The sequence below is a fragment of the Salvelinus alpinus genome, chromosome 1, assembly GCF_045679555.1.
Source record: "Salvelinus alpinus chromosome 1, SLU_Salpinus.1, whole genome shotgun sequence".
NCBI classification, from domain to species: domain Eukaryota; kingdom Metazoa; phylum Chordata; class Actinopteri; order Salmoniformes; family Salmonidae; genus Salvelinus; species Salvelinus alpinus.
The window spans coordinates 105,932,353-105,959,201 of NC_092086.1; the positions used below are offsets into that span (position 1 = coordinate 105,932,353).

General features: G+C 43.6%; 1 protein-coding gene across 1 annotated transcript in view; it reads right to left on the reverse strand.

The window, feature by feature from the left end:
• The window catches only part of cntnap3 (contactin associated protein family member 3), a 189,142-nt gene that overhangs the window by 142,047 nt on the left and 20,246 nt on the right, over positions 1–26,849 (reverse strand). Inside the window, exon 2 of the mRNA XM_071374431.1 lies at positions 14,950–15,060. Within this exon, the coding sequence (XP_071230532.1) occupies positions 14,950–15,060 (111 nt within the window). The remainder of the gene's footprint in view (positions 1–14,949; positions 15,061–26,849) is intronic.

Below are 26,849 nucleotides of genomic sequence, written 5' to 3' on the forward strand. Positions count from 1 at the left end.
TGTGTTGTCCCTCTCCATCTGCAGTGCTGTCTGTTCAAATGAAGGAAATCTCCCCTGATCTTCTCTTTAGTCCCTGACTGGAACGGACAGGGCTGCTGCTTTTCCCACTGTGCATGGTTATTAGGGTTAATGTAGGGTCAGGAACGTGGTCATTATACCACCGCTGTGCTGCTGCCCATTCAAATAAACACATCATATACAGTGTATTCAGACATTCATATTCCTTGACTTATTCCACATTTGTTAGTGTTACAGCATGAATTCAAAATGGATACAAATAAATACATTTTTTTTTAAATCACCCGCCTACACACAATACCACATAATGACAAAGTGAAAACATGTTTTAGAAATTTTTGCAAATGTATTTAAAATGAAATATAGAGATTTAATTTACATAATTATCCACACGCCTTTGCTATGACATTCCAAATTGATTTATAGATTGAAAGTTTCCAAGAGCACAGTGGTCTCCATCATTGGGAAATTGAAAAAAATATGGAACTACCCAGATTCTGCCTAGAGCTGGCTGTCCGACCAAACTGAGCAACCGGGCAAGAAGGATCTTGGCCAGGGAGGTAACCAAGAACCTAATGACCACTTTGACAGAACTACAGAGTTCCTTGGCTGGACCCTTACAAATCAGCCGGGCTAGACAATCTGGACCCTATCTTTCTAAAATGATCTGCTGAAATTGTTGCAACCCCTATTACTAGCCTGTTCAACCTCTCTTTCGTATCGTCTGAGATTCCCAAAGATTGGAAAGCTGCCATGGTCATCCCCCTCTTCAAAGGGGGTGACACTCTAGACCCAAACTGCTACAGAGCTATATCTATCCTACCCTGTCTTTCTAAGGTCTTCGAAAGCCAAGTTAACAAACAGATTACCGACCATTTCGAATCCCACCGTACCTTCTCCGCTATGCATTCTGGTTTCAGAGCTGGTCATGGGTGCACCTCAGCCACGCTCACAAGGTCCTAAACGACATCATAACCGCCATCGATAAGAGACATTACTGTGCAGCCGTATTCATCGACCTGGCCAAGGCTTTCGACTGTCAATCACCACATTCTTATTGGCAGACTCGACAGCCTTGGTTTCTCAAATGATTGCCTCGCCTGGTTTACCAACTACTTCTCTGATAGAGTTCAGTGTGTCAAATCAGAGGGCCTGTTGTCCGGACCTCTGGCAGTCTCTATGGGGGTGCCACAGGGTTCAATCCTCGGGCCAACTCTCTTCTCTGTATACATCAATGATGTTGCTCTTGCTGCTGGTGATTCTCTGATCCACCTCTACGCAGACGACACCATTCTGTATACTTCTGGCCCCTCTTTGAACACTGTGTTAACTAACCTCCAGATGAGCTTCAATGTCATACAACTCTCCTTCCGTGGCCTCCAACTGCTCTTAAACGCAAGTAAAACTAAATGCATGCTATTCAATCGATCACTGCCCGCACCTGCTCGCCCGTCCAGCATCACTACTCTGGACGGCTCTGACTTAGAATACGTGGACAACTACAAATACCTAGGTGTCTGGTTAGACTGTAAACTCTCCTTCCAGACTCACATTAAGCGTCTCCAATCCAAAAATACATCTAGAATCGGCTTCCTATATCGCAACAAAGAATCCTTCACTCATGCTGCCAAACATACCCTCGTAAAACTGACCATCCTACCGATCCTCGACTTCGGTGATGTCATCTGTAAAATAGCCTCCAACACTGTACTCAACAAACTGGATGCAGTCTATCACAGTGCCATCCGTTTTGTTACCAAAGCCCCATACACTACCCACCATTGCGACCTGTACGCTCTCGTTGGTTGGCCCTCGCTTCATACTCGTCGACAAACCCACTGGCTACAGGTTATCTACAAGTCTCTGCTAAGTAAATCCCCGCCTTATCTCAGCTCACTGGTCACCATAGCAGCACCCACTCGTAGCACGCGCTCCAGCAGGTATATCTCACTGGTCACCCCCGAAGCCAATTCCTCCTTTGGTCGTCTTTCCTCCCAGTTCTCTGCTGCCAATGACTGGAACGAACTGCACAAATCTCTGAAGCTGGAAACACTTATCTCCCTCACTAGCTTTAAGCACCAGCTGTCAGAGCAGCTCACAGATTACTGCACCTGTACATAGCCCATCTATAATTTAGCCCAAACAACTACCTCTTCCCCTTCTGTATTTATTTATTTTGCTCCTTTGCACCCCATTATTTCTACTTTGACATTCTTCCACTGCAAATCTACCATTTCAGTGTTTTACTTGCTATATTGAATTTACCTCGCCGCCATGGCCTTTTTTTGCCTTTACCTCCCTTATCTCACCTCATTTGCTCACATTGTATATAGACTTATTTTTCTACTGTATTATTGACTGTATGTTTTGTTTACTCCATGTGTAACTCTGTGTTGTATGTGTCAAATTGCTATGCTTTATCTTGGCCAGGTCGCAGTTGCAAATGAGAACTTGTTCTCAACTAGCCTACCTGGTTAAATAAAGGTGAAATAAATAAATAAAAAATATGGGAGAACCTGCCACAAGGACAACAGCACTTCACCAATCTGGGCTTTAAGGGAGAGTGGCCAGATGGAAGCCTATCCTGAGAAAAAGGCACATGACAGTACACCTGGAAAAAGAAACATGAAAGACCCTGAGATAAGGCAAAATATTCTGTGGTCTGATGAGACAAATGTAACTCTTTGGTATGAATGTAAAACGCTGTCTGGAGAAAACCAAGAACAGCTCTTCACCCGTCTACCACCATCCCTACCGTGAAGCATGAGGGTGGCAGCATCATGCTATGGGGATGCTTTTCAGTGGCAGGGACTGGGAGACTGGTAAGGATAGAGGGAACAATGACTGGAGCCAAATACAGGCAAATTACCTTAGACTAGTGCAAAGGTTACTGTTCCAACAGCACAATGACCCCAAGCATACAGCCAAAGCAACGCTGGAATGGCTTCAGAACAACAATGGGAAAGTCCTTGAGTGGCACAGCCAGACTTAAATCCCATTGAAAATCTGTGGAAAGACTTGAACATCGCTGTTCACCACCACCCCACATCTAACTTAACAAAACTTCAGTAAATCTGCATGAAAGAATAGGAGAAAATCCCCAAATCCAGATGTGCAAAGCTGATACAGACATACCCAAGACGACTCAAAGCTGCAATCGCCGCCAAAGGTGCTTCTACAAAGTATTGATTCAGGGGTGTGAATACTTATTTACATTTGATATTTCTGCATTTGATTTTCAATAAATTTGCAAAAATGTCTAAAAACACGTTTTCACTTTGTTATTATGGGGTATTGAGTGTAGATGGGTGAGAAAACAAATATATTTAATACATTTTTAATTCAGGCTGTAACAACAAAATTTGGAATAAGTCAAGGGGTATGAATATTTTCTGAAGGCACTGTATCTGACTAAAATATAAACATTATCGGTGGCATCTAATCATTTGTCCGTAAATTTCTCTAATGCCATATCTACTACCCAGCGGGAAAAACTTGTTGAAATAATGTCATCACAACCTTGTAAATTATGTTATGATTTCAACCAGCTTTGCCTTATCAGAAGTACCCCACAGAGAGAGCCATGGTTGGTTACCACACTGAGTGGAATCACACAGTACTGCAAACACTATCCTTTTCTGAGGTTCTACAAAATACAACTTTTCTTTTCTTCACAGATCAGTGGTGAATTCCATCACGAGTCACCAATGTAGCTGTAGGGTATCTAAATTGAATAATCCCTTTACTCTCTGTTCCAATAAATCTCTACCCTCGGTCTTTAGATTTGGTCATATTGTGTATGACAGGCCTTCCAACCAGGAAGATAAAATCACTCAGACTTTTCTCCTCTTCCTGTTATGGGGTGCGTCCAAAATGGCACCCTATTCCAGGTATCATCCACTAGATAGAGCCGCAGTACCATTTTTTTGGACAGGAGGCTGGAACATAATTATAATATCATTTGTAGACTGTAAATATATCCACAGGAAGCCCAAACAGATTTAATATTTGACTAAAACACAATTTCAAACCTTGCTTACATGTATTTTTTTTATTTTAACCTTTATTTAACTATGCAAGTCAGTTAAGAAGAATTTCTTATTTTCAATGACGGCCTAGGAACAGTGGGTTAACTGCCTTGTTCAGGGGTAGAACAACAGATGTTTTCCTTGTCAGCTCAGGGATTCGATCTTACAACCTTTCGGTTGCTAGTCAAACGTTCTAACCTCTAGGCTACATGCTGCACTGTATAAGACCACATATCTATTTATTAATACATTGGAACATATTTCTGGTGTTTTTACAGTCTTATGTCCAACAATTAATTAATAAAAAAAAATATTTTGGTTAACAAATATATATTTTTTTATATTATTGGCACCTAGTTTTCAATATTTTGTCCACCCTCCCCTTGCGAGGGTAACGGCACTTTTTCTATAATGTTTTATGAGATTGGAGAACACATTGGGAGGGATCTTAGACCATTCCTCCATACAGAATCTTTCCAGATCCTTGATGTCCTTCGGTCTGTGCTTGTGGACTGCCCTGTTCAATTCAAACCACCGGTTTCCAATGAGGTTCAAGTCTCGAGACTGAGATGGCCATTGCTAATGTTGATTTTGTGGTCAATTAACCATTTTCTTTGTGGATTTTGAAGTGTGCTTGGGGTCATTGTCTTGCTGGAAGATCCACTTGCGGCCAAGTTTCAGCCTCTTGGCAGAGGCAACCAGGGTTTTGGCTAAAATGTCCTGGTACTTTGTAGAGTTCATAATGCAGTTGACCTTAACCACATACCTAGGGGCCCTTGTTATCTTCTGCATATGCATCCTTTCGAGGCCAAACCCACCTCTGGTGTGCGTGGTCAAAGAGCAATTTTGTAACTCCAGTTGTTTACATGTGTTGGTTGTTCTCAAGAAAGGCTGTTTTATGGCAACCCTTACAAAGAGCCTATTGGCATGGAGATGGCGTCTAATTGTAGATTTGGAGAATTGGTGACCCCAAGATACGACCAAGTTCTGTAATTCTCCAAATGTGACCACTTTTCTTTGCGTTCCAAAATATCTTCCTCACTGTGCGTGGGGACAAGATACACATGCGTCCAATACCAGGCAAGTTTAGCACTGTTCCAGTGGTTTTAAATTTCATAATTGTTGCCCTTATAGTAGTAAGTGGTATATTTGTTTTTTTCAGTAGTTTTTCTGCACCCATTTCCTGATTTATGAAAGTCAACAACAATTAGTATATTTTTATTTGTGAGTTTTTTGCTATTACCCATGCTGATGGATGACAAAGCAATTGTATATGCGTGTTACCTCATTTTTATACCCCAGTGAAAAAGGAAGCTATGGAAGGCCACAACACAGTTCCTTAAACTGAGGTTAATTTAAGTAGAATGTTAATGTAGATTTTATTTAGTTCATATTTATTTATAAGAATCTTTAGAGGTGCCAACCATTTTGACACATAAAGTACTTTTTTAAACTTGTTAAACAAAATCTCTTTCTCAGAGTAATTGTATTAGTACAAAATAATACAAACTGTGCACTTTTAGGACGACACAATATAGCTTGGTATTTGTATTATTTATATCATACAGTCTTTTTTGCTCATCTTTATGTTTGTATTTATTAGGGATCCCCATTAGCTGCTGCCAAGGCAGCACCTTCTCTTCCTGGGGTCAAAACACATTAAGGCACTTACATTATATTTAAAACAAAATATAAAACACCATTTGTAATTTTCCTAAGTCCTTTGTGGCACCTGACCACACGACTGAACAGTAGTCCAGGTGAGACAAAACTAGGGCCCGTAGGACCTGCCTTGTTGATAGTGTTGTTAAGAAGGCAGAGCAGCGCTTTATTGTGGACAGACTTCTCCCAATCTTAGCTACTGTTGTATCTACATGTTTTGACCATGACAGTTTACAATCCAGGGTTACTGCAGGCAGTTTAGTCACCTCAAATTGCTCAATTTCCACATTATTCATTACAACATTTAGTTGAGGTTTAGGGTTTAGTGAATTATTTGTCCCAAATAAAATGCTTTTAGTTTTTCAAATATTTAGTACTAACTTATTCCTTGCCACCCATTCTGAAACTAACTTTGTTAATTGTTGCAGTCTTTTCAGTCGCTGTAGTAGTTGACATGTATAGTGTTAAACAGATAAAAAGATAAGATGACGCCGACAGAAAGGGCCGCCTCGCTTCTAGTCCTTAGGAAACTCTGCAGTATATATATTTTTTTCCTGTATTATTTCTTATATTGTTAGCCCAGAAAATCTTAAGTGTTATTACACACAGCTGGGAAGAACTATTGGATATCAGAGCAACGTCAACTTATCAGCATTACGACCAGGAATAAAACTTTCCCGAAGCAGATCATTTGTCCAAACCACCCAGGGCATTTGAACAGATTCCAGAGGCTGACCCAAAACAACGCCGCCGAAGAAGATGTAGACGGAGCGGTCTTCTGGTCAGACTTCGGAGGCGCGCACACCACCCACCGCTTCCAAGTATATTACTCGCTAATGTCTCTAGATAACAAGGTAGACAAAATTAGTGCAAAGGTTGCTTTCCAGAGAGACATCAGGGATTGTAACATACTCTGTTTCACAGAAACATGGCTCTTTCTGGATATGCTGTCGGAGTCGGTACAGCCACCTGGATTATTTGTGCGTCGCGCCGACAGGAATAAACATCTCTCCGGGGAGAACAAGGGCGGGGGTGTGTGTTTCATGATTAACGACTCGTGGTGTAATTGTAACAACATCCTGAGAGCATCCTGTCGGGCTGCATCACCGCCTGGTACAGCAACTGCACTGCCCACGACTGCAAGGCTCTCCAAAGGGTGGTGCTGTCTGCACAACGCATGACCGGGGGCAAACTACCTGCCCTTCAGGACACCTACAGCACCTGATGGCCAAAAAGATCATCAAGGACAACAACCAACCGAGCCACTGCCTGTTCACCCCGCTACCATCCAGAAGGCGAAGTCAGTACAGGTGCATCAAAGCTGGGACCGAGAGACTGAAAAACACCTCTCTCAAGGCCATCAGACTGTTAAACAGCCGTCACAAACAGGGAGGCTGCTGCCTACACAGACTTAAAATCATTGGCCACTTAATAAATGGATCACTAGCCACTTTAATAATGTTTACATATCTTGCGTTACTCATCTCATATGTACAGAGGAAGTCGGAAGTTTACATACACCTTAGCCAAATACATTTAAACTCAGTTTTTCACAATTCCTGACATTTAATCCTAGTAAAAATTCCCTGTCCTAGGTCAGTTAGGATCACCACTTTATTTTAAGAATGTGAAATGTCAGAATAAAAGTAGAGAGAATTATATATTTCAGCTTTTATTCTTTCATCACATTCCCAGTGGGTCAGAAGTTTACATACATTCAATTAGTATTTGGTAGCATTGCCTTTAAATTGTTTAACTTAGGTTAAACGTTTTGGGTAGCTTTCCACAAGCTCCCCACAATAAGTTAGGTGAATTTTGGCCCATTCCTCCTGACAGAGCTGGTGTAACTGAGTCAGGTTTGTAGGCCTCCTTGCTTGCACACGCTTTTTCAGTTCTGCCCACAAATTTTCTATAGGATTGAGGTCGGGGTTTGTGATGGCCACTCCAATACCTTGACTTTGTTTTCCTTAAGCCATTTTGCCACAACTTTGGAAGTATGCTTGTGGTCATTGTCCATTTGGAAGACCCATTTGTGACCAAGCTTTAACTTCCTGACTGATGTCTTGAGATGTTTCTTCAATATATCCACATCATTTTCCTTCCTCATGGAGCCATCTATTTTGTGAAGTGCACCAGTCCCTCCTGCAGCAAAGCACCCCCACAACATGATGCTGCCACCCCCGTGCTTCACGGTTGGGATGGTGTTCTTCGTCTTGCAAGCGTCCCCCCTTTTCCTCCAAACATAACGATGGTCATTATGGCCAAACAGTTCTATTTCTGTTTCATCAGACCAGAGGACACTACTCCAAAAAGTACGATCTTTGTCCCCATGTGCATTTGCAAACCGTAGTCTGGCTTTTTTATGGTGGTTTTGGAGCAGTGGCTTCTTCCTTGCTGAGCGGCCTTTCAGGTTATGTCGATATAGGACTTGTTTTACTGTGGATATGGATATGTTTGTACCTGTTTCCTCCAGCATCTTCACAAGGTCCTTTGCTGTTGTTCTGGGATTAATTAGCACTTTTCGCACCAAAGTACATTAATCTGTAGGAGACAGAACGCATCTCCTTCCTGAGCGGTATGATGGCTACGTGGTCCCATGGTGTTTATACTTGCGTACTATTGTTTGTGCAGATGGACATGGTACCTTCAGGCATTTGGAAATTGCTCCCAAGGATGAACCAGACTTGTGGAGGTCTACAATTTTTTTTCTAGAATGTGTAGATAGAATGTGTAGAATGGTGGGGTCTGAAAACCATTCTATTTCCGAACTGACTAGAAAGGTGAACCCATAGAATTAGGAATTAGAATTCTTAATTAAGTCATTTAATAGGATCTACGGGTGAACCCATAGAATTACATAATAGGATCTCTGTGGATGACCATCCAACTCTGCGGACAGTTTGAGAACAAACAATATAATTTGCAAGGATCAGACAATGTGCCATTTTGATATGTTCTTATACAATGACCTTACTGACTATACATTGTATACAATCATATCACCACCTGTATCACCTGTTCTCATGTTGCTGCTTTCTGACTACAATCGGTGAACGGGAATATTTAATTCACTATTTCAATCAACTTAGTTGTCAGATCACGAAATACCATTCTCAATAAACAAGCCTGGTGAGAAGATACAATACCAGCAGGACTGAACAGATCTTAATTTCAACCAGTTTGCTACAGCAGGAAAACAATCATGCAGCAACAGCAAATGTTACTATGTGGATTATAATTAATTAACATTTTTGTAGTGGTTGATACATTTTTCGAAAGGGCAAATCAAGTCTGAAATTTCAAAGTGGAAATTACTATCTTTAGAAGCTTAAACGAGTGATCAAGTTAAGATTCTACATCTGTATTAAAGCTTTTGATAGTTACCACTGTTCATTTTGTCAGTAAATTAAATCAGTAATGTGAATATCTTCTGAGAAACATTAGCTAGAGGATGCTAAGTGTGAACATGTGCAGGCAGATTTGTAAATTAGATGGATTCATTCATTTATTCATTGATTTCTTCTTAGAACAGCTGGGATTATGTCGTCTTGTGCCCTGCCTTGTAAAAAAAAGCAATTTGAGAGTCACTGTATTCTCGTCTTCGTAGGATAAATTAAGCAGCATCACCGTTTCAACCCTCTGGGATGCCATGTTGTTAGAGTCTCCTCCATTCACAGAAAGGACAGAGAGTGAGCTTGAAAACAGTCAAAGGTCAAATAGAAGAGAGGTTATTTAGAGGCATCTTTGCAATGTCCTGTAAACAACCGATTACAGTTCTGTACTCCATCACTAGAAATGTTCACTCACAGAGCAAAGCTGGTTGCAATTACATCATTACAGCCAGAAATCTGGTTTCAATTATGGTGATTTCTGATTGTAATGTAATTTAATCCTATACACTCGTACCCGTATACAGGTTGAAAATGTCTGATTTGGTCAGTGATAAATGGCTAAATTGGTATGCAGTGGCTGTACAGTAACATGCTATACATGACCTCTGTAACGGCTTTCCTCCTCCTCTTCATCAGAAGAGGAGGAGCAGGGATCGAACCAAAATGCAGCGGAGTTTGTAGACATGATTTATTAACAAAAACACGAACACGACTAATACACTAACAAAACAAATAAACGGTGTAGACAGATCTGAACGACGGACTCACATAAACCACGAAGAACGCACGAACAGGGAAAAAAGCCTACACATAAATGACACTGAACAAACAAACCGAAACCAGTCCCGTGTGGCGCAACGACATACACAAACACAGGAGACAATCACCCACAACGAACACTGTGACAACGCCTACCTAAATATGACTCTTAATTAGAGGAACGCCAAACACCTGCCTCTAATTAAGAGCCATACCAGGCAACCCAAAAACCAACACAGAAACAGAAAACATAGAATGCCCACCCAACCTCACGTCCTGACCAACTAACACACATAACAAACTAACATAAATAGGTCAGGAACGTGACATAACCCCCCCCATAAGGTGCGAACTCCGGGCGCACCAGCACAAAGTCTAGGGGAGGGTCTGGGTGGGCATCTGACCACGGTGGTGGCTCAGGCTCCGGGCGAGGTCCCCACCCCACCATAATCCATCCTAGCCTCCATCTCCCCCTAAGAATGTCCACCCTCCTTTTACCCCCACAAAATCTTCTTAGTAACATCACTGATAGGGACAGCACCGGGACAGAGAGATAGATCAAGACAGAGGGATAGATAAGAATATAGAGGTAGATCAAGATAGAGAGGGAGATAATGATAGAGGGGCAACTCTGGACTGAAAGGCAGCTCCGGACAGAGAGACAGCTCTGGACTGATGGGCAGTTCTGGGTATATAGCCGTTTCAGGCTGAAGGGCAGCTCATGGCTGACTGACGAATCTGGACGCTCATGGCAGGCTGACGGCTCTCGACGCTCATGGCAGGCTGACGGCTCTCGACGCTCATGGCTGGCTGACGGCTCTCGACGCTCATGGCTGGCTGACGGCTCTCGACGCTCATGGCTGGCTGACGGCTCTCGACGCTCATGGCTGGCTGACGGCACTCGACGCTCATGGCAGGCTGACGGCTCTCGACGCTCATGGCTGGCTGACGGCTCTCGACGCTCATGGCTCTCTGACGGCTCTGGCTGCTCATGGCTCGCTGGCGGCTCTGGCAGATCCTGTCTGGTTGGCGGCTCTGGCAGATCCTGTCTGGTTAGCGGCTCTGGCAGATCCTGTCTGGTTGGCGGCTCTGGCAGATCCTGTCTGACGGGCGGCTCTAGCGGCTCCTGTCTGGCGGGCGGCTCTAGCGGCTCCTGTCTGGCGGACGGCTCTGTAGGCTCATGGCAGACGGGCGGCTTTGCAGGCTCATGGCAGACGGGCGGCTTTGCAGGCTCATTGCAGACGGATGGCTCAGACGGCGCTGGGGAGACGGATGGCTCAGACGGCGCTGGGGAGACGGATGGCTCAGATGGCGCTGGGGAGACGGATGGCTCAGATGGCGCTGGTGAGACGGATGGCTCAGATGGCGCTGGTGAGACGGATGGCTCTGGCCGGATAATGCGCACTGTAGACCTGGTGCGTGGTGCCGGAACTGGAGGCACCGGGCTAAGGACACGCACCTCCATACTAGTGCGGGGAGCAGGGACAGGGCACACTGGACTCTCAAAGCCCACTCTATACCTGGTGCGTGGTACCGGCACTGGTGACACCGGGCTGAGGGCAAGCACATCAGGATTAGTAGGGGGAGAAGAAACAGTGTGTACAGGGCTCTGGAGACGCACAGGAGGCTTAGTGCGTGGTGCCGGAACTGGAGGCACCGAACTGGATACACGCACTACAGGGAGAGTGCGTGGAGGAGGAACAGGGCTCAGGAGACGCACTGGTAGCCTAGTGCGTAGTGTAGGCACTGTAGGTACTAGGCTGGGGCGGGGAGGTGGCGCCGGAAATACCGGACCGTGCAGGCGTACTGGCTCTCTTGAGCATTGAGCCTGCCCAACCTTACCTGGTTGAATACTCCCGGTTGCCCGACCAGTGCGGGGAGGTGGAATAACCCGCACCGGCCTATGTAGGCGAACCGGGGAAACCATGCGTAAGGCAGGTGCCATGTATGCCGGCCCGAGGAGACGCACTGGAGACCAGACGCGTTGAGCCGGCCTCATGACACCTGGCTCAATACCCAATCTAGCCCTACCAGTGCGGGGAGGTGGAATAACCCGCACTGGGCTATGCACTCGTACAGGAGACACCGTGCGCTCTACTGCGTAACACGGCGCCTGCCCGTACTCCCGCTCTCCACGGTAAGCCTGGGAAGTGGGCGCAGGTCTCCTACCTGCCCTTGGCCCACTACCTCTTAGCCCCCCCCAAGAAATTTTTGGGTGTTACTCACGGGCTTTTTGGGCTTTTTGGGCTTCCGTGCAAGACGCGTTCCCTCATAACTCCGGTTCCTCTCTCCGGTAGCCTCTGCTCTCCTCAGTGCCTCCAGCTGTTCCCATGGGAGGCGATCCCTACCAGCCAGGATCTCCTCCCATGTGTAGCAACCTTTTCCGTCCAATATATCGTCCCAAGTCCATTCCTCCTTCTTTTCCTGTCCCTTACTCCGTTTACTCCGCTGCTTGGCTCTGGAATGGTGGGTGATTCTGTAACGGCTTTCCTCCTCCTCTTCATCAGAAGAGGAGGAGCAGGGATCGAACCAAAATGCAGCGGAGTTTGTAGACATGATTTATTAACAAAAACACGAACACGACTAATACACTAACAAAACAAATAAACGGTGTAGACAGATCTGAACGACGGACTCACATAAACCACGAAGAACGCACGAACAGGGAAAAAAGCCTACACATAAATGACACTGAACAAACAAACCGAAACCAGTCCCGTGTGGCGCAACGACATACACAAACACAGGAGACAATCACCCACAACGAACACTGTGACAACGCCTACCTAAATATGACTCTTAATTAGAGGAACGCCAAACACCTGCCTCTAATTAAGAGCCATACCAGGCAACCCAAAAACCAACACAGAAACAGAAAACATAGAATGCCCACCCAACCTCACGTCCTGACCAACTAACACACATAACAAACTAACATAAATAGGTCAGGAACGTGACAACCTCTGAGCTCTGGCTCTGTACTTCACAACTCTGTATGGGTTTTGACTGACAGCCGTTCTGAACTTGAGCACCTTGCATGATAAGAAGTTGCCCCAATCCCTCCTGCTAATTGGGCAATTTTTGTAAATTTGATGTCTGAGTGAGGGAAAAGCTGTAAATTAAGAGAGAATGTTGCTGAGGCACACTCACCTGAATGCACTCATTACTTAATTATATACGCACAAATTATCTGTTTCTCCGAATTGCCTTGTGAAAGCCTAACACTGTAATATCATATTTTATATCTTAGCTAGTCATGTTGGCAACAGAACAAGCTTTCAAATGATGCTCGCCTCACCCAGATTGCGTTTTATATGGGACCATTTTTGGATTGCGTAAACAACAACAGTAATTGTGTGATGCAGGGCTGTGTTCCAACCAAAACAACTACAATTGTGTTTACTCTAGTTTCTCAACGGCACAGCTAGAAGAGCTAAGAGAAAAAACACCTTATACAGTAGTTGAAGAATCTTCTTTGAGTCATAAAAGTGCATTGAAATGACTTAGGAACTGTGCACACTTTGGAGAAGTGTGTGGCCACTTGGAGATACCCGTTAGTCCTTTGACTCAAACCCTTGTACTTTTTTTTGTCATATGTTGCACATACGCTACATTTTCTAGGAATATTCTTATCATGTTACCGAATGTATCCAGAGTATTTTAAGATTTCATTATCAACCAACGCGGCAAAAAGTACAGTAAATATAAAACACACAAAATCAACAGTGTAATGTTTGGATTCAGTCTTGTGTCAGGTGAACTGTTGTGTCCTCATATTTGGTCTAGTAATTTCCCCATAATTTCCAAACTGTTCCCTTTTAATTGCTACCATGGTTATGCATATGCTTTTCATATTTCTTCTGTAAGAAAAACATTTTACTTTAGCCCAATCCATATAGGCCAATTCCCACATGTGTAAAGGGTTTTAAGCAATCTTCTACCTCTGGTGCAGACATTAACTGACATCTAAAACAAGTAGCCTGACTGACACTGATTCATCATGATCAAACACAGGGAAATATACCAAACTGATGATACCATAGAGTTTTAGACACCTATCGATCCACCCAGATCAATTCAGATGGGAATAGTGAAAAACCAACCCTGTGTGCTTACTGCTACAGCCATCAAAGACAGCATGGAAGCAGCATCCAACAAGCTTAGTTTGCTTTGGTCTCAAAATCATTCACACAGACCCTCTTATGTGGCTGCTAAAAATCCCTGCTTTTCCCAAATGATTTTCTGCTTTCAAACTAGAAACAAAATAGATAAACCCTACTCGTTTTAAAACATTCAAACAAAGAACCACCGTGATAGCATTTCCCCATGTAAGCAAGGCAAGCACACCCTATATCAGCATCCAGCATACCATCCAATCCCCTCTTCATTTATTTTGTTTGGATGAATCGCCATTCAGATGGTAATGGTGGGCGACCTTGCATTGGAGCTTATGATGATGTACTCCAATATCTACTTACAGTAGGTGACCAGCTGGGTACGCTACTCTGAAGGGATGTGGTAACAACAGCATCTCTCTCTCAAAGTAAATCATCTGGATCCTGTGCTACTGCTGCTGAAACCTGCCTTTGATGTTCTTTATGCACAGTCCTATGGGGAACCCAATCCTTTTCTCCCTCTCCGCAATGATCAGCTGAGCCTCAACACCACAGTGTACGGCTGGAACACAGCCTCCCAATAACAGTGGGGGATACTACAATCAATACAGTGTCTATATCAGACTCTTTTCTCAAGCCAAACAATGCCTTATTATTTTTCCCATCCTTTACTCCAACTTGAAATGGGGAATGGATGAGGTCAATGTGTGTGAAGCATTGCAAAAAGCCATTGGGACTACACAACCCGTTTCCTCAGAACTACTGCAGTAGAATGGTACACTCTTAGCACCTTTTTTTCTATATAGAACCTAAAATGGTTCTTCCATGAAGAACCATTTTCCACACACGGCTCTACTTGGAACCCAAAAGGGTTCTACCTGAAACCAAAAAGGGTTCTCCTATGGGGACAGCTGAAGAACCCTTTTGGAACTATTTCTTATTCAAGAGTGTATGTATCAAAAGTCCAGTACTCACCATCTCTCCTGTTGACTTTAGCGAAGCCGGGCCCATGGCTGTTGGATAACTGTGAGGAGCTTCTGAAGGAGGACTGGGGCAGGTTGGACACCAGTGGGCGATCACAGCTGTCTATCAAGCAAACATGAAACACAAAGCAAAGGATTAGTCTTTGAGCTCTGGACTAGTAGTAACTCAGCATATTACCTCCAAAGAACATTATCAAGGAGGAATCATACTTAAAGTGAGTTGACACAATATTGTAAGCAGCGATAGAAACACCATCGACACCATTGTGGTGACATCACAGGATGTCATCACCATTCTAATGACATCACTGTAAAATAACGCAGATCACTGTTATGTTCCAACACCACTAATGTGTGCTATGGCTTTATTAGAAGAGATCAAAACACCAAGACCAAAACAATATCACAAAACATGTTACAGAGTGACTTGAAATCAACTGTAATATGTTGTAAAACCAAAGTATTGATAAACCAAACTGCAAAAGCAGGGTGTTCTTGTCACATTGAAGAAGCCCATGTGTAAATAATTACTACTAAGGAGCATGCCATACTATTCAAATAGGAGCTGCACTTTGCAGTACTTTCACTAGATGAGAAGAGAAGAGAATCATTGACCACCTCTAACATGGCCCCCATGTGATCAAGCATTTTTGCTCTGATGATGTCAGATTGGGTGTTGTATTGCAGTTATGTCTGTTATGTATTGTATTGCAGTTATGTCCGCCTCAGTAATAAAACAAGCTGGTGACTCGTGTTGTTTAGATACAGAGACTCTCAGAGACCTGTTCATGCTCCATACACTTTAATGATTATGACTGGAGGTTTAGATTACAATAAAAACCCACACACACACATTGGCATGCACGTACGCATATGACCAAATGCTCACACACATGCTAGGGGTGCGTGATTACATGCACAAGCAAACAAATGCACACACACACACAGACAAAGTTGGCTTATCTCTTATGACATTAAAAACAGAAGAATAAGAAACAAATATTACAAAACCGTGCTAGGGCCAAATAAGCTTTAATGCTTGTTTTAGGCGTGTTTTAAATTGGTCATACCATGGATCATTTAGCTATTTTATTTAGAATTGTAGGACCCCTGTAGGTATCCCCCAAAATAATGAAACATTATTTGATAACATACTGAATTTTGGCCTTTACTACTATAGCCCATAGAAACGCATTGAATAACACATTCATGAATGGCAAAGCAGACAGTCAAAAAATAAATCATGAGGAATAAGGTTTTAAAGCGCCTGTCCTATATCTAGAAGAGATCACAGGGAATAGGGTTTTGAAGTGTCTGTCCTATATCTAGGAGAAATCACAAGGAATACGTTTTTTTTACTTCTGTGCTATATCTAGGAGAAATCACAAGGAATAAGGTTTTAAAGCGCCTGTCCTATATCTAGAAGAGATCACAGGGAATAAGGTTTTAAAGCGTCTGTCTTATATCTAGGAGAAATCACAAGGAATACAGTTTTGACTTGTCTGTCTTATATCTAGGAGAAATCACAATGAATAAGGTTTTGAAGTGTCTGTCCTATATCTAGGAGAAATAAGAAAGCTCATAAAGAAAAAAATTTGGACAATATTTTACCCCCTTTTTTTTTGTTGGCACAAAATGACCTCCATACCTCCAGCACGCACCCCTGAGGCCCATGCAAAAACAGATATCTAAACTGACTCATTTTGATGGGGATTTTTGTATTATGTTAATCATACAGCTTGCAAACCTCTCATTAGTAGTTCGCACACACTCTCATCGTGACCAACCTACAATCACTATCTCTCAATGAGTGTACATGAGGTTGTTTGTTGAGTATTCAGTGTGAAAAGCATTTCAATTATAGTGTTTGAGGGTGAGAAGTGCACTCCAAAAAGAGAGCAGAGGAGTAAAAGCTGATTTGATCATCACTAATGAGATGAGACTCGTTGAAAACTAGAACAGAGTTTGAAAAAACAATAAAAAAAATGGTGTTCAGAGTTAGGCATTTCACTGCCTTTAGCCACATCTCTGACTGACTCTGTGTTCAGTCATGCACAGACATCATGGTGCGGTGGAGGAAACTGGAGGTTAATGCTGAATACCTGTGTGGCTCACATCCACTGAACCTCGACAATAAACTCACCTTTCCTCGTGTTAGAGCCACCTTCGCAGAACAGGCTTACAGGTACCATAGCTAATTTATCTATCTCTAAACCAGGGGTGTCAAACTTATTCCAAGGAGGATTTCCATAGAAATCCCACGTAAAAAACAACAACAATACTTACATCCCAAAGTAATGCTTTATTTGTTTTTTAGAGACATAATATACAGTGGGGAGAACAAGTATTTGATACACTGCCGATTTTGCAGGTTTTCCTACTTACAAAGCATGTAGAGGTCTGTAATTTTTATCATAGGTACACTTCAACTATGAGAGACGGAATCTAAAACGAAAATCCAGAAAATCACATTGTATGATTTTTAAGTAATTAATTTGCATTTTATTGCATGACATAAGTATTTGATACATCAGAAAAGCAGAACTTAATATTTGGTACAGAAACCTTTGTTTGCAATTACAGAGATCATACGTTTCCTGTAGTTCTTGACTAGGTTTGCACACACTGCAGCAGGGATTTTGGCCCACTCCTCCCTACAGATCTTCTCCAGATCCTTCAGGTTTCGGGGCTGTCGCTGGGCAATACGGACTTTCAGCTCCCTCCAAAGATTTTCTATTGGGTTCAGGTCTGGAGACTGGCTAGGCCACTCCAGGACCTTGAGATGCTTCTTACGGAGCCACTCCTTAGTTGCCATGGCTGTGTGCTTCGTGTCGTTGTCATGCTGGAAGACCCAGCCACGACCCATCTTCAATGCTCTTACTGAGGGAAGGAGGTTGTTGGCCAAGATCTCGCGATACATGGCCCCATCCATCCTCCCCTCAATACGGTGCAGTCGTCCTGTCCCCTTTGCAGAAAAGCATCCCCAAAGAATGATGTTTCCACCTCCATGCTTCACGGTTGGGATGGTGTTCTTGGGGTTGTACTCATACTTCTTCTTCCTCCAAACACGGCGAGTGGAGTTAGACCAAAAAGCTCTATTTTTGTCTCATCAGACCACATGACCTTCTCCCATTCCTCCTCTGGATCATCCAGATGGTCATTGGCAAACTTCAGACAGGCCTGGACATGCACTGGCTTAAGCAGGGGGGCCTTGCGTGCGCTGCAGGATTTTAATCCATGACGGCGTAGTGTGTTACTAATGGTTTTCTTTGAGACTGTGGTCCCAGCTCTCTTCAGGTCATTGACCAGGTCCTGCCGTGTAGTTCTGGGCTGATCCCTCACCTTCCTCATGATCATTGATGCCCCACGAGGTGAAATCTTGCATGGAGCCCCAGACCGAGGGTGATTGACCGTCATCTTGAACTTCTTCCATTTTCTAATAATTGCGCCAACAGTTGTTTCCTTCTCACCAAGCTGCTTGCCTATTGTCCTGTAGCCCATCCCAGCCTTGTGCAGGTCTACAATTTTATCCCTGATGTCCTTACACAGCTCTCTGGTGTTGGCCATTGTGGAGAGGTTGGAATCTGTTTGATTGTGTGTGGACAGGTGTCTTTTATACAGGTAACGAGTTCAAACAGGTGCAGTTAATACAGGTAATGAGTGGAGAACAGGAGGGCTTCTTAAAGAAAAACTAACAGGTCTGTGAGAGCCGGAATTCTTACTGGTTGGTAGGTGATCAAATACTTATGTCATGCAATAAAATGCAAATTAATTATTTAAAAATCATACAATGTGATTTTCTGGATTTTTGTTTTAGATTCCGTCTCTCACAGTTGAAGTGTACCTATGATAAAAATTACAGACCTCTACATGCTTTGTAAGTAGGAAAACCTGCAAAATCGGCAGTGTATCAAATACTTGTTCTCCCCACTGTATGTACTAAAAGCTAGATTCTCTACTTAACATGTTGCTACATAATAGTACTTTTTTTCTTTTTTCTATTGAATTATAAAACATATAATACACCTGCAGTGAAGCCGCTCAACATTTACATGACATTTTTGTCATTTAGCAGATGTTCCCATCCAGAGTGACCCACAGGAGCAACCAGGGTCAAGCGCCCCGCTCAAGGGCACATCGACAAATCAAATAAATACAAAATTGTCAAATGGCAAAATACAACCGGTGTAGACATTATTGTGTAATGCTTGCTTACGATGCAGTGTTTAAAAATACAAACAAAATAGTACCACAAGTGGAATCAAAGTAAATACACAAGAATAGATCTATATACAGGGAGTACCACATCAATGTGCAGAGGTACGAGGTATTTGAGGTAGATATGTACATAGAGGCAGGGTAAAGTGAGGCATCAGCATAACCTCCCACTCATCTCCAGTTACACCATCCAAACCTCACCTATCTCTGCTGGCCACCCTCTTTGGATTTCTATGCGCCATATATCTTTTAACTATGCTGTGATGTTTAACATACAATTTAAATCTATCTTATCGAATAGAGTCCACCGATTGTGAGTTGAAGATAAATACTTTTGCTAAGAGTAATAATATATTAGCGATTGACTGACCAGATCTCTCCAGATCTCTCAACAATGCTATTTCTAGAGTCAATTTTAGATTAATGGTATGCTTTTTCAGCCACTCCTGAACCTGAGACCAGAAGCAGGCTACCCGAGGGCAATACCAATAGTACTATCTTAGAAAAGGATGATATATTGTGTGTGTCCCGAATGGCCCATAGGGCTTTGGTCAAAATTAGTGCACTAAATAGGGAATAGAGTTGGGATGAAATCATTAACTCATTCCAAAGTATTCTTCTCAAGGAGTGTCAGTGGCCTCAGAACCCATCAGAAGTGTTTAATCAGTATTGATAAAAGACAGATCCTTGGCAGGAGCTACAGGCAATAGAGTGAGACAGGCCACCCTCTCCTCTCCTCTCCTCTCCTCTCCTCTCCTCTCCTCTCCTCTCCTCTCCTCTCCTCTCCTCTCCTCTCCTCTCCTCTCCTCTCCTCTCCTCTCCTCTCCTCTCCTCTCCTCTCCTCTCCTCTGTTCTCCTCTCCTCTGTTCTCTTCCCCTCCCCTCACTTCCCTTCCCCTCCCCTCTACTGTGTCCCATTTCACATTTTGCTGAAATAAGTCCAGATGATGGAAGTGGAGAATGAATACGGATGAAGATGATGCATCACCTTCACAATCAACAACTAGAAATAGAGTATGGATAAGGCGCTGGACTGAACTCCAAGACTGAGTTCAATATGATTCACTGTATGTCTTTTGGATGTATTAAAAAATTCAGACCATGCTGCATTCAGCAGAAATAATAGTCTAATGAGGCCAATAACATGCTTGTTTGTGAACTGGAACTATGGCATGGAACACTAACAGTCATCCTCAATCCAAACTAAACACCAGTGTTCTGTTCTTGTGTTCCATTCTGCACAACTTGGTTCCACAGTATATTGACCCATGGGGCCTATAGTCTTTCAGCTCTCCAGACAGATTGAAGAGCAGAACTGTAGCAGCACACCCAACCTAATGTGCTAACTCCATGTAGTGACATTGTAGGGGTGCTTCAGTCCCTGTTTTAATTAGCTTGTTCCTCTGGCAGGGAATTAATTGGCCAGATTGAGAGAGAGGGAGAGACAGATTGGGCTTGTGGCCAGCTAGCACAATGTAGTTGACTATGGCTGCTTCCTAAATGGCACCCTATTACCTATATAGTGCCTCATAGGCTCTGGTCAAAAGTAGAGCACTATATAGGGAATAGGATGCAATTTGGGACATATCCTATAACATTTACACCAACTGCCACAGGAAGTAGAGCAGCTAGAAGCTTCTGTAGAGTTAAACACGTGCAGCACCAACCTCCACAGGAAGTAGAGCAGCTAGAAGCTTCTGTAGAGTTAAACACGTGCAGCACCAACCTCCACAGGAAGTAGAGCAGCTAGAAGCGTCTGTAGAGTTAAACACGTGCAGCACCAACCTCCACAGGAAGTAGAGCAGCTAGAAGCGTCTGTAGAGTTAAACACGTGCAGCACCAACCTCCACAGGAAGTAGAGCAGCTAGAAGCTTCTGTAGAGTTAAACACGTGCAGCACCAACCTCCACAGGAAGTAGAGCAGCTAGAAGCTTCTGTAGAGTTAAACACGTGCAGCACCAACCTCCACAGGAAGTAGAGCAGCTAGAAGCGTCTGTAGAGTTAAACACGTGCAGCACCAACCTCCACAGGAAGTAGAGCAGCTAGAAGCGTCTATAGAGTTAAACACGTGCAGCACCAACCTCCACAGGAAGTAGAGCAGCTAGAAGCTTCTGTAGAGTTAAACACGTGCAGCACCAACCTCCACAGGAAGTAGAGCAGCTAGAAGCGTCTGTAGAGTTAAACACGTGCAGCACCAACCTCCACAGGAAGTAGAGCAGCTAGAAGCGTCTGTAGAGTTAAACACGTGCAGCACCAACCTCCACAGGAAGTAGAGCAGCTAGAAGCGTCTGTAGAGTTAAACACGTGCAGCACCAACCTCCACAGGGAAAGACGTGTCCCCAATAATAAACTAAACGTACTAGAGCTTGTTTTTCGTCTTTCATATTGGCCCCGAAAGATAATGTGCCCATCTACTGGTGGATCTACAATAATACAAAATGCCAGAAGTTAATTCCTAATGAAATACGCCTGAAAATGGAACTAAACTCGATGGAGGAACTTTGTGAATGACCTAAGTGAATCAAGAACAAATAACTTCGGCCCAGTCTAGGTCTGACCTAAGTGATTCAAGAATATGGATAAATAACTTTGGTCCCATCTAGGGCTATAGAGGACAAATTGTGTGTTTATCTTTTGAAGAAGAAAGAACTGAATGACTTGTATCTTCCTTCGCAGCATGTGAGACCAGGATGTGAGTGAGCATTACATAATGTAATGTACTACAGGGCCTGCAAACTGCCTTGTAGCTTGATCTGATCTGTGATTGACTGCTATTACCCAAAAGAAAGTCCTGGCTCGCCAGAGCAACACTATCCAATCATTGAGTTATTGTGATGGTATGATAGGTGCAGCCCTCATAGAGCATCATGCTGTTTCTGTCTGTGGCTACGGAACCCTGACCTCTCTCTCTCTCTCTCTCTCTCTCTCTCTCTCTCTCTCTCTCTCTCTCTCTCTCTCTCTCTCTCTCTCTCTCTCTCTCTCTCTCTCTCTCTCTCTCTCTCTCTCTCTCTCTCTCTCTCTCTCTCTCTCTCTCTCTCTCTCTCTCTCTCTCTCTCTCTCTCTCTCTCTCTCTCTCTCTCTCTCTCTCTCTCTCTCTCTCTCTCTCTCTCTCTCTCTCTCTCTCTCTCTCTCTCTCTCTCTCTCTCCTGTTGAAACCTCTGTAGCCACTGCGGTTAATTATTTGACCCTGCTGGTCATCTATGAATGATCGAACGTCTTGAAGAACGATCTGGCTTTCATGCGCATATACTCTTGCCTTTCAAGGGAGCTTTTCCTGTTAATCACTGTGCTTTTATCTGCATTGCTTGCTCTTTGGGGTTTTAGACTGGGTATCTGTATAGAACTGTTTGACAACTGCTGATGTACAGTACCCGTCAAAAAATATATATATATTTTAATTTTCGACATTGTATTATAATAGTGAAGACATCAAAACTATGAAATAACACATATGGAATCATGTAGTAACCAAAAAAGTGTTAAACAAATCAAAATATATGTTTTCTTCAAAGTAGCCACCCTTTGCATTTGATGACAGCTTTGCACACTCTTGGCATTCTCTCAACCAGCTTTGCCTGGAATGCTTTTCCAACAGACTTGAAGGAGTTCCCACATGTGCTGAGCACTTGTTGGCTGCTTTTCCTTCACTCTGCGGTCCAACTCATCCCAAACCATCTCAATTGGGTTGAGGTCGGGTGATTGTGGAGGCCAGGTCATCTGATGCAGCACTCCATCACTCTCCTTCTTGGTCAAATAGCCCTTACAGCCTGGAGGTGTGTTGGGTCATTGTCCTGTTGAAAAACAGTGCAAACCAGATGGGATTGTGTATCGCTGCAGAATGCTGTGGTAGCCATGCTGGTTAAGTGTGCCTTGAATTCTAAATAAATTACAGACAGTGTCACCAGCAAAGCACCACAAATGCAGAGAACATCCGTTCACCTACTCTGCGTCTCACAAAGAAAGAAAGAAACAGCGGTTGGAACCAAAAATCTCAAATTTGGACCAATCAGAACAAAGGACAGATTTCCACCGGTCTAATGTCCGTTGCTCGTGTTCCTTGGCCCAAGCAAGTCTCTTCTTCTTATTGGTGTCCTTTAGTAACAATTTGACCATGAAGGCCTGATTCACGCAGGGGACGTGCACAGTCCCCTCCTGTACTCCCTGTTCACTCATGACTGCACGGCCAGGCACGACTCCAACACCATCATTAAGTTTGCCGACGACACAACAGTGGTAGGCCTGATCACCGACAACAATGAGACAGCCAATAAGGAGGAGGTCAGAGAGTGTGGTGCCAGGATAACAACCTCTCCCTCAACGTGATCAAGACAAAGTAGATAATTGTGGACTGCGGGAAAAGGAGGACCGAGCACGCCCCAATTCTCAACGACGGAGCTGTGGTGGAGAAGGTTGAGAGCTACAAGTTCCTTGGTGTCCACATCAACAACAAACTATCATGGTCCAAACACACCAAGTCAGCCATGAATAGGGCATGACAAAGTCTATCCCCCCACAGGAGACTGAAAAGATTTGGCATGGGTCCTCAGATCCTCAAAAAGTTTGACAGCTGCACCATCGAGCGCATCCTGACTGGTTGCATCACTGCCTGGTATGGTAACTGCTCGGCCTCCGACTGCAAGGCACTACAGAGGGTAATGCGTACGGCCAAATACATCACTGGGGTCAAGCTTCCTGCCATCCAGGACCTCTATACCAGGCGGTGTCAGAGGAAGGCCCAAAAATAGTCATAGACTGTTCTCTCTGCTAATGCACCGCAGCAGTACTGGAGCTCCAAGTCTAGGTCCAAAAGGCTTCTTAACAGCTTCTACCCCCAAGACATAAGACTCCTGAACATCTAATCAAATGGCTACCCAGACTATTTGCATTGTCCCCCCCCCCCCTCTCGTTTACGCTGCTGCTTCTCTCTGGTTATTATCTATGCGTAGTCACTTTAACTCTACCTACATGTACATATTACCTCAATTACCTAGACTAACCTGTGGCCCCGCACATTGACTCTGTACCGGTACCCCCTGTATATAGCCTCCACATTGACGCTGTACTCGAACCCCCTGTATATAGCCTCCACATTGACTCTGTACCGGTACCCCCTGTATATAGCCTCCACATTGACTCTGTACCGGTACCCCCTGTATATAGCCTCCACATTGACTCTGTACCGGAACCCCCTGTATATAGCCTCCACATTGACTCTGTACCGGTACCCCCTGTATATAGCCTCCACATTGACTCTGTACCGGTACCCCCTATATATAGCCTCGCTACTGTTATTTTACTGCTGCTCTGTAACTACTTGATTTTTGTTCGTATTTTTTTTGTACTTTTCTATTTTTTACTTATTTGGAATGCAATTTCTGAGGCTGTTAACTCTAATGAACAGCAGAGGTAACTCTGGGTCTTCCTTTCCTGTGGCAGTTCTCATGAGAGACAGTCACTTATTTTTCTTAAAACTGTATTGTTGTTTACACTTTTTTGGTTACTACATGATTCCATGTGTGTTATTTCATAGTTTTGATGTATTCACTATTATTCTACAATGTAGAAAATAGTCAAAATAAAGAAACACCTTGGAATGAGTAGCGTTGTCCAAACTTTTGACTGGTACTGTAAAAAGGGCTTTAAAAATAAATTTGATTGATTGATCGATCATGCCCCACTTCTCCAATCTATAGTGGAACATGCTGTGTTGAAGAGGCGCTATGTTATGCAGCAGTCACAGGCGGGTATTGAATGAACATGTGCTCACAGCCCAAGGTTATTATATACGTAAAACTAAAACTGAAATAAAACAAAATGGAGTTTTCAAACTTTTTTTCTAATGGGGTTTTCAAGCTTCTGAATCTGGTGGGTCACATTGAGGTTGACTTTCATTTAACGGTACACTCGGCGAGATGACGTTGTCCTGAGCAGCACTTCTGCTGATCCAGTTAAACAATGCAGCAAGACAATAGCTGATTACGCCAGTAAGAAAAACAATGTATCAATTGGATAACTAACGCTCATCTAGCCAGACAAACTATCCCCATCTCTAAAATGACCTGACAACAATCAACCCTCTCATTTGTGCTTTACATTAAAAGCATAGCACCCTGGGTTGACTGCAGCCAAGATCAATGTAATCAGTGAACAATGATCAAACGGAGGACGCTGTGACAATGTAGCCGTTAAAAACTCTTTATCCTGAATCTGTCAGTCTGCCAGTCTTGGGGAGTCTCTTTACAATAACACACAGACACAGAGTTGAGACAAGCTGACGGCAAAGCTGCAAGGCTGTCACTCCCCTGACTGGGTTCAAACACGTTTATTACTAGAGCAAAGGCACCACTAGGAACAGTCACTGACTCCAACACTTTGCCGTGTGACCATGCTAATGCAGATTTCATCTAGAATCCTTCAGGCAACTTCACTTATGCTAATAGCTCCCAAGACTGTTGTGAACACAAGCAAGTAATTAATGGGTAATCTAATGCTGTTTGAAAAACATAAACTAAGATGCTCTATAACCCAGAAACGAGACTAAGGATTTGTCCCAAATGACACCCTGTTCCCTATAATGCACTAGGCCCGGGTCAAATGTAGTGCACTATAAACAGAATACGGTGCCATTAGGGACGGACCCTAAGATGTTTTTTATCCTGTCCTCTCCTGTCCTCACCTATTCTGTCCTCTCCTGTCCTCTCCTTTTCTGTCCTCTCCTGTCCTCTAATATTCTCTCCTCTCGTGTCCTCTCCTTTTCTGTCCTCTCCTGTCCTCTCCTATTCTTTCCTCTCCTGTCCTCTCCTATTCTCTCCTCTCCTGTCCTCTCCTCTCCTATTTTGTCCTCTCCTATCCTCACTTATTCTGTCCTCTCCTCTCCAATTCTGTCCTCTCCTCTCCTATTCTGTCCTCTCCTCTCCTCCTCTGTGACGGGCCTGGACATGAAGAAAACAGAAAGATAAACCTGTAAAATGGACGTGTTCTATGCATTCACTTCTCCAACTACAGCTCTAAGGCCTAAATTTTACATAAGCCTGGAGCATCCAAAGGACTATGGTGTGTGGGTGGATAGTGTACTTTCTCCACAATAGGCATAAACGTGACTGATTTATCGCCACCCAGCCCTGGTCCAGGGGATAGGCATACTGTAAGTCTATCCATCAAGACATACTAAGCACTCCTGTTTTAAAAAGTCCTCCTATGATAATTACATTCCCTCTGTGTTTTCTCCCCCACGGCTGATACCAAAATCCTTCTGCAGGGTTGGAGAAAAACACAATTAGCAGACCGGGGTTCAAATACTATTTCACATCATTTCAAATACTATATGCTAGCTGTGCTTGTTTGAGCTTGCCTGGTGCAACGGAACCAATAAAAAAGTCCTAAAACGTGTCACTCCAAACCCCGCCCACCTGACACTCCAGGCAGGCTGAAGCCAAACGGTCAATGTTTTTGAAAGATTTCAAGTACTATTTGAACCCAGGTGTGCCAATGAGGTGCTCTTTCAACAGTCAAGCCTCATAACACGAAACAGTCAATGCACACTCCATATCAGGTGTGGAACCGAACGTTCAGTACAGTAAAGGGGAAAATGCCATTACTTTCCAACAACATTTGTCACGTTTCTTTCCCTTCTTCCTAGAGGTGTCATAATTCACTCAAGCTACACTTTTTAAAGT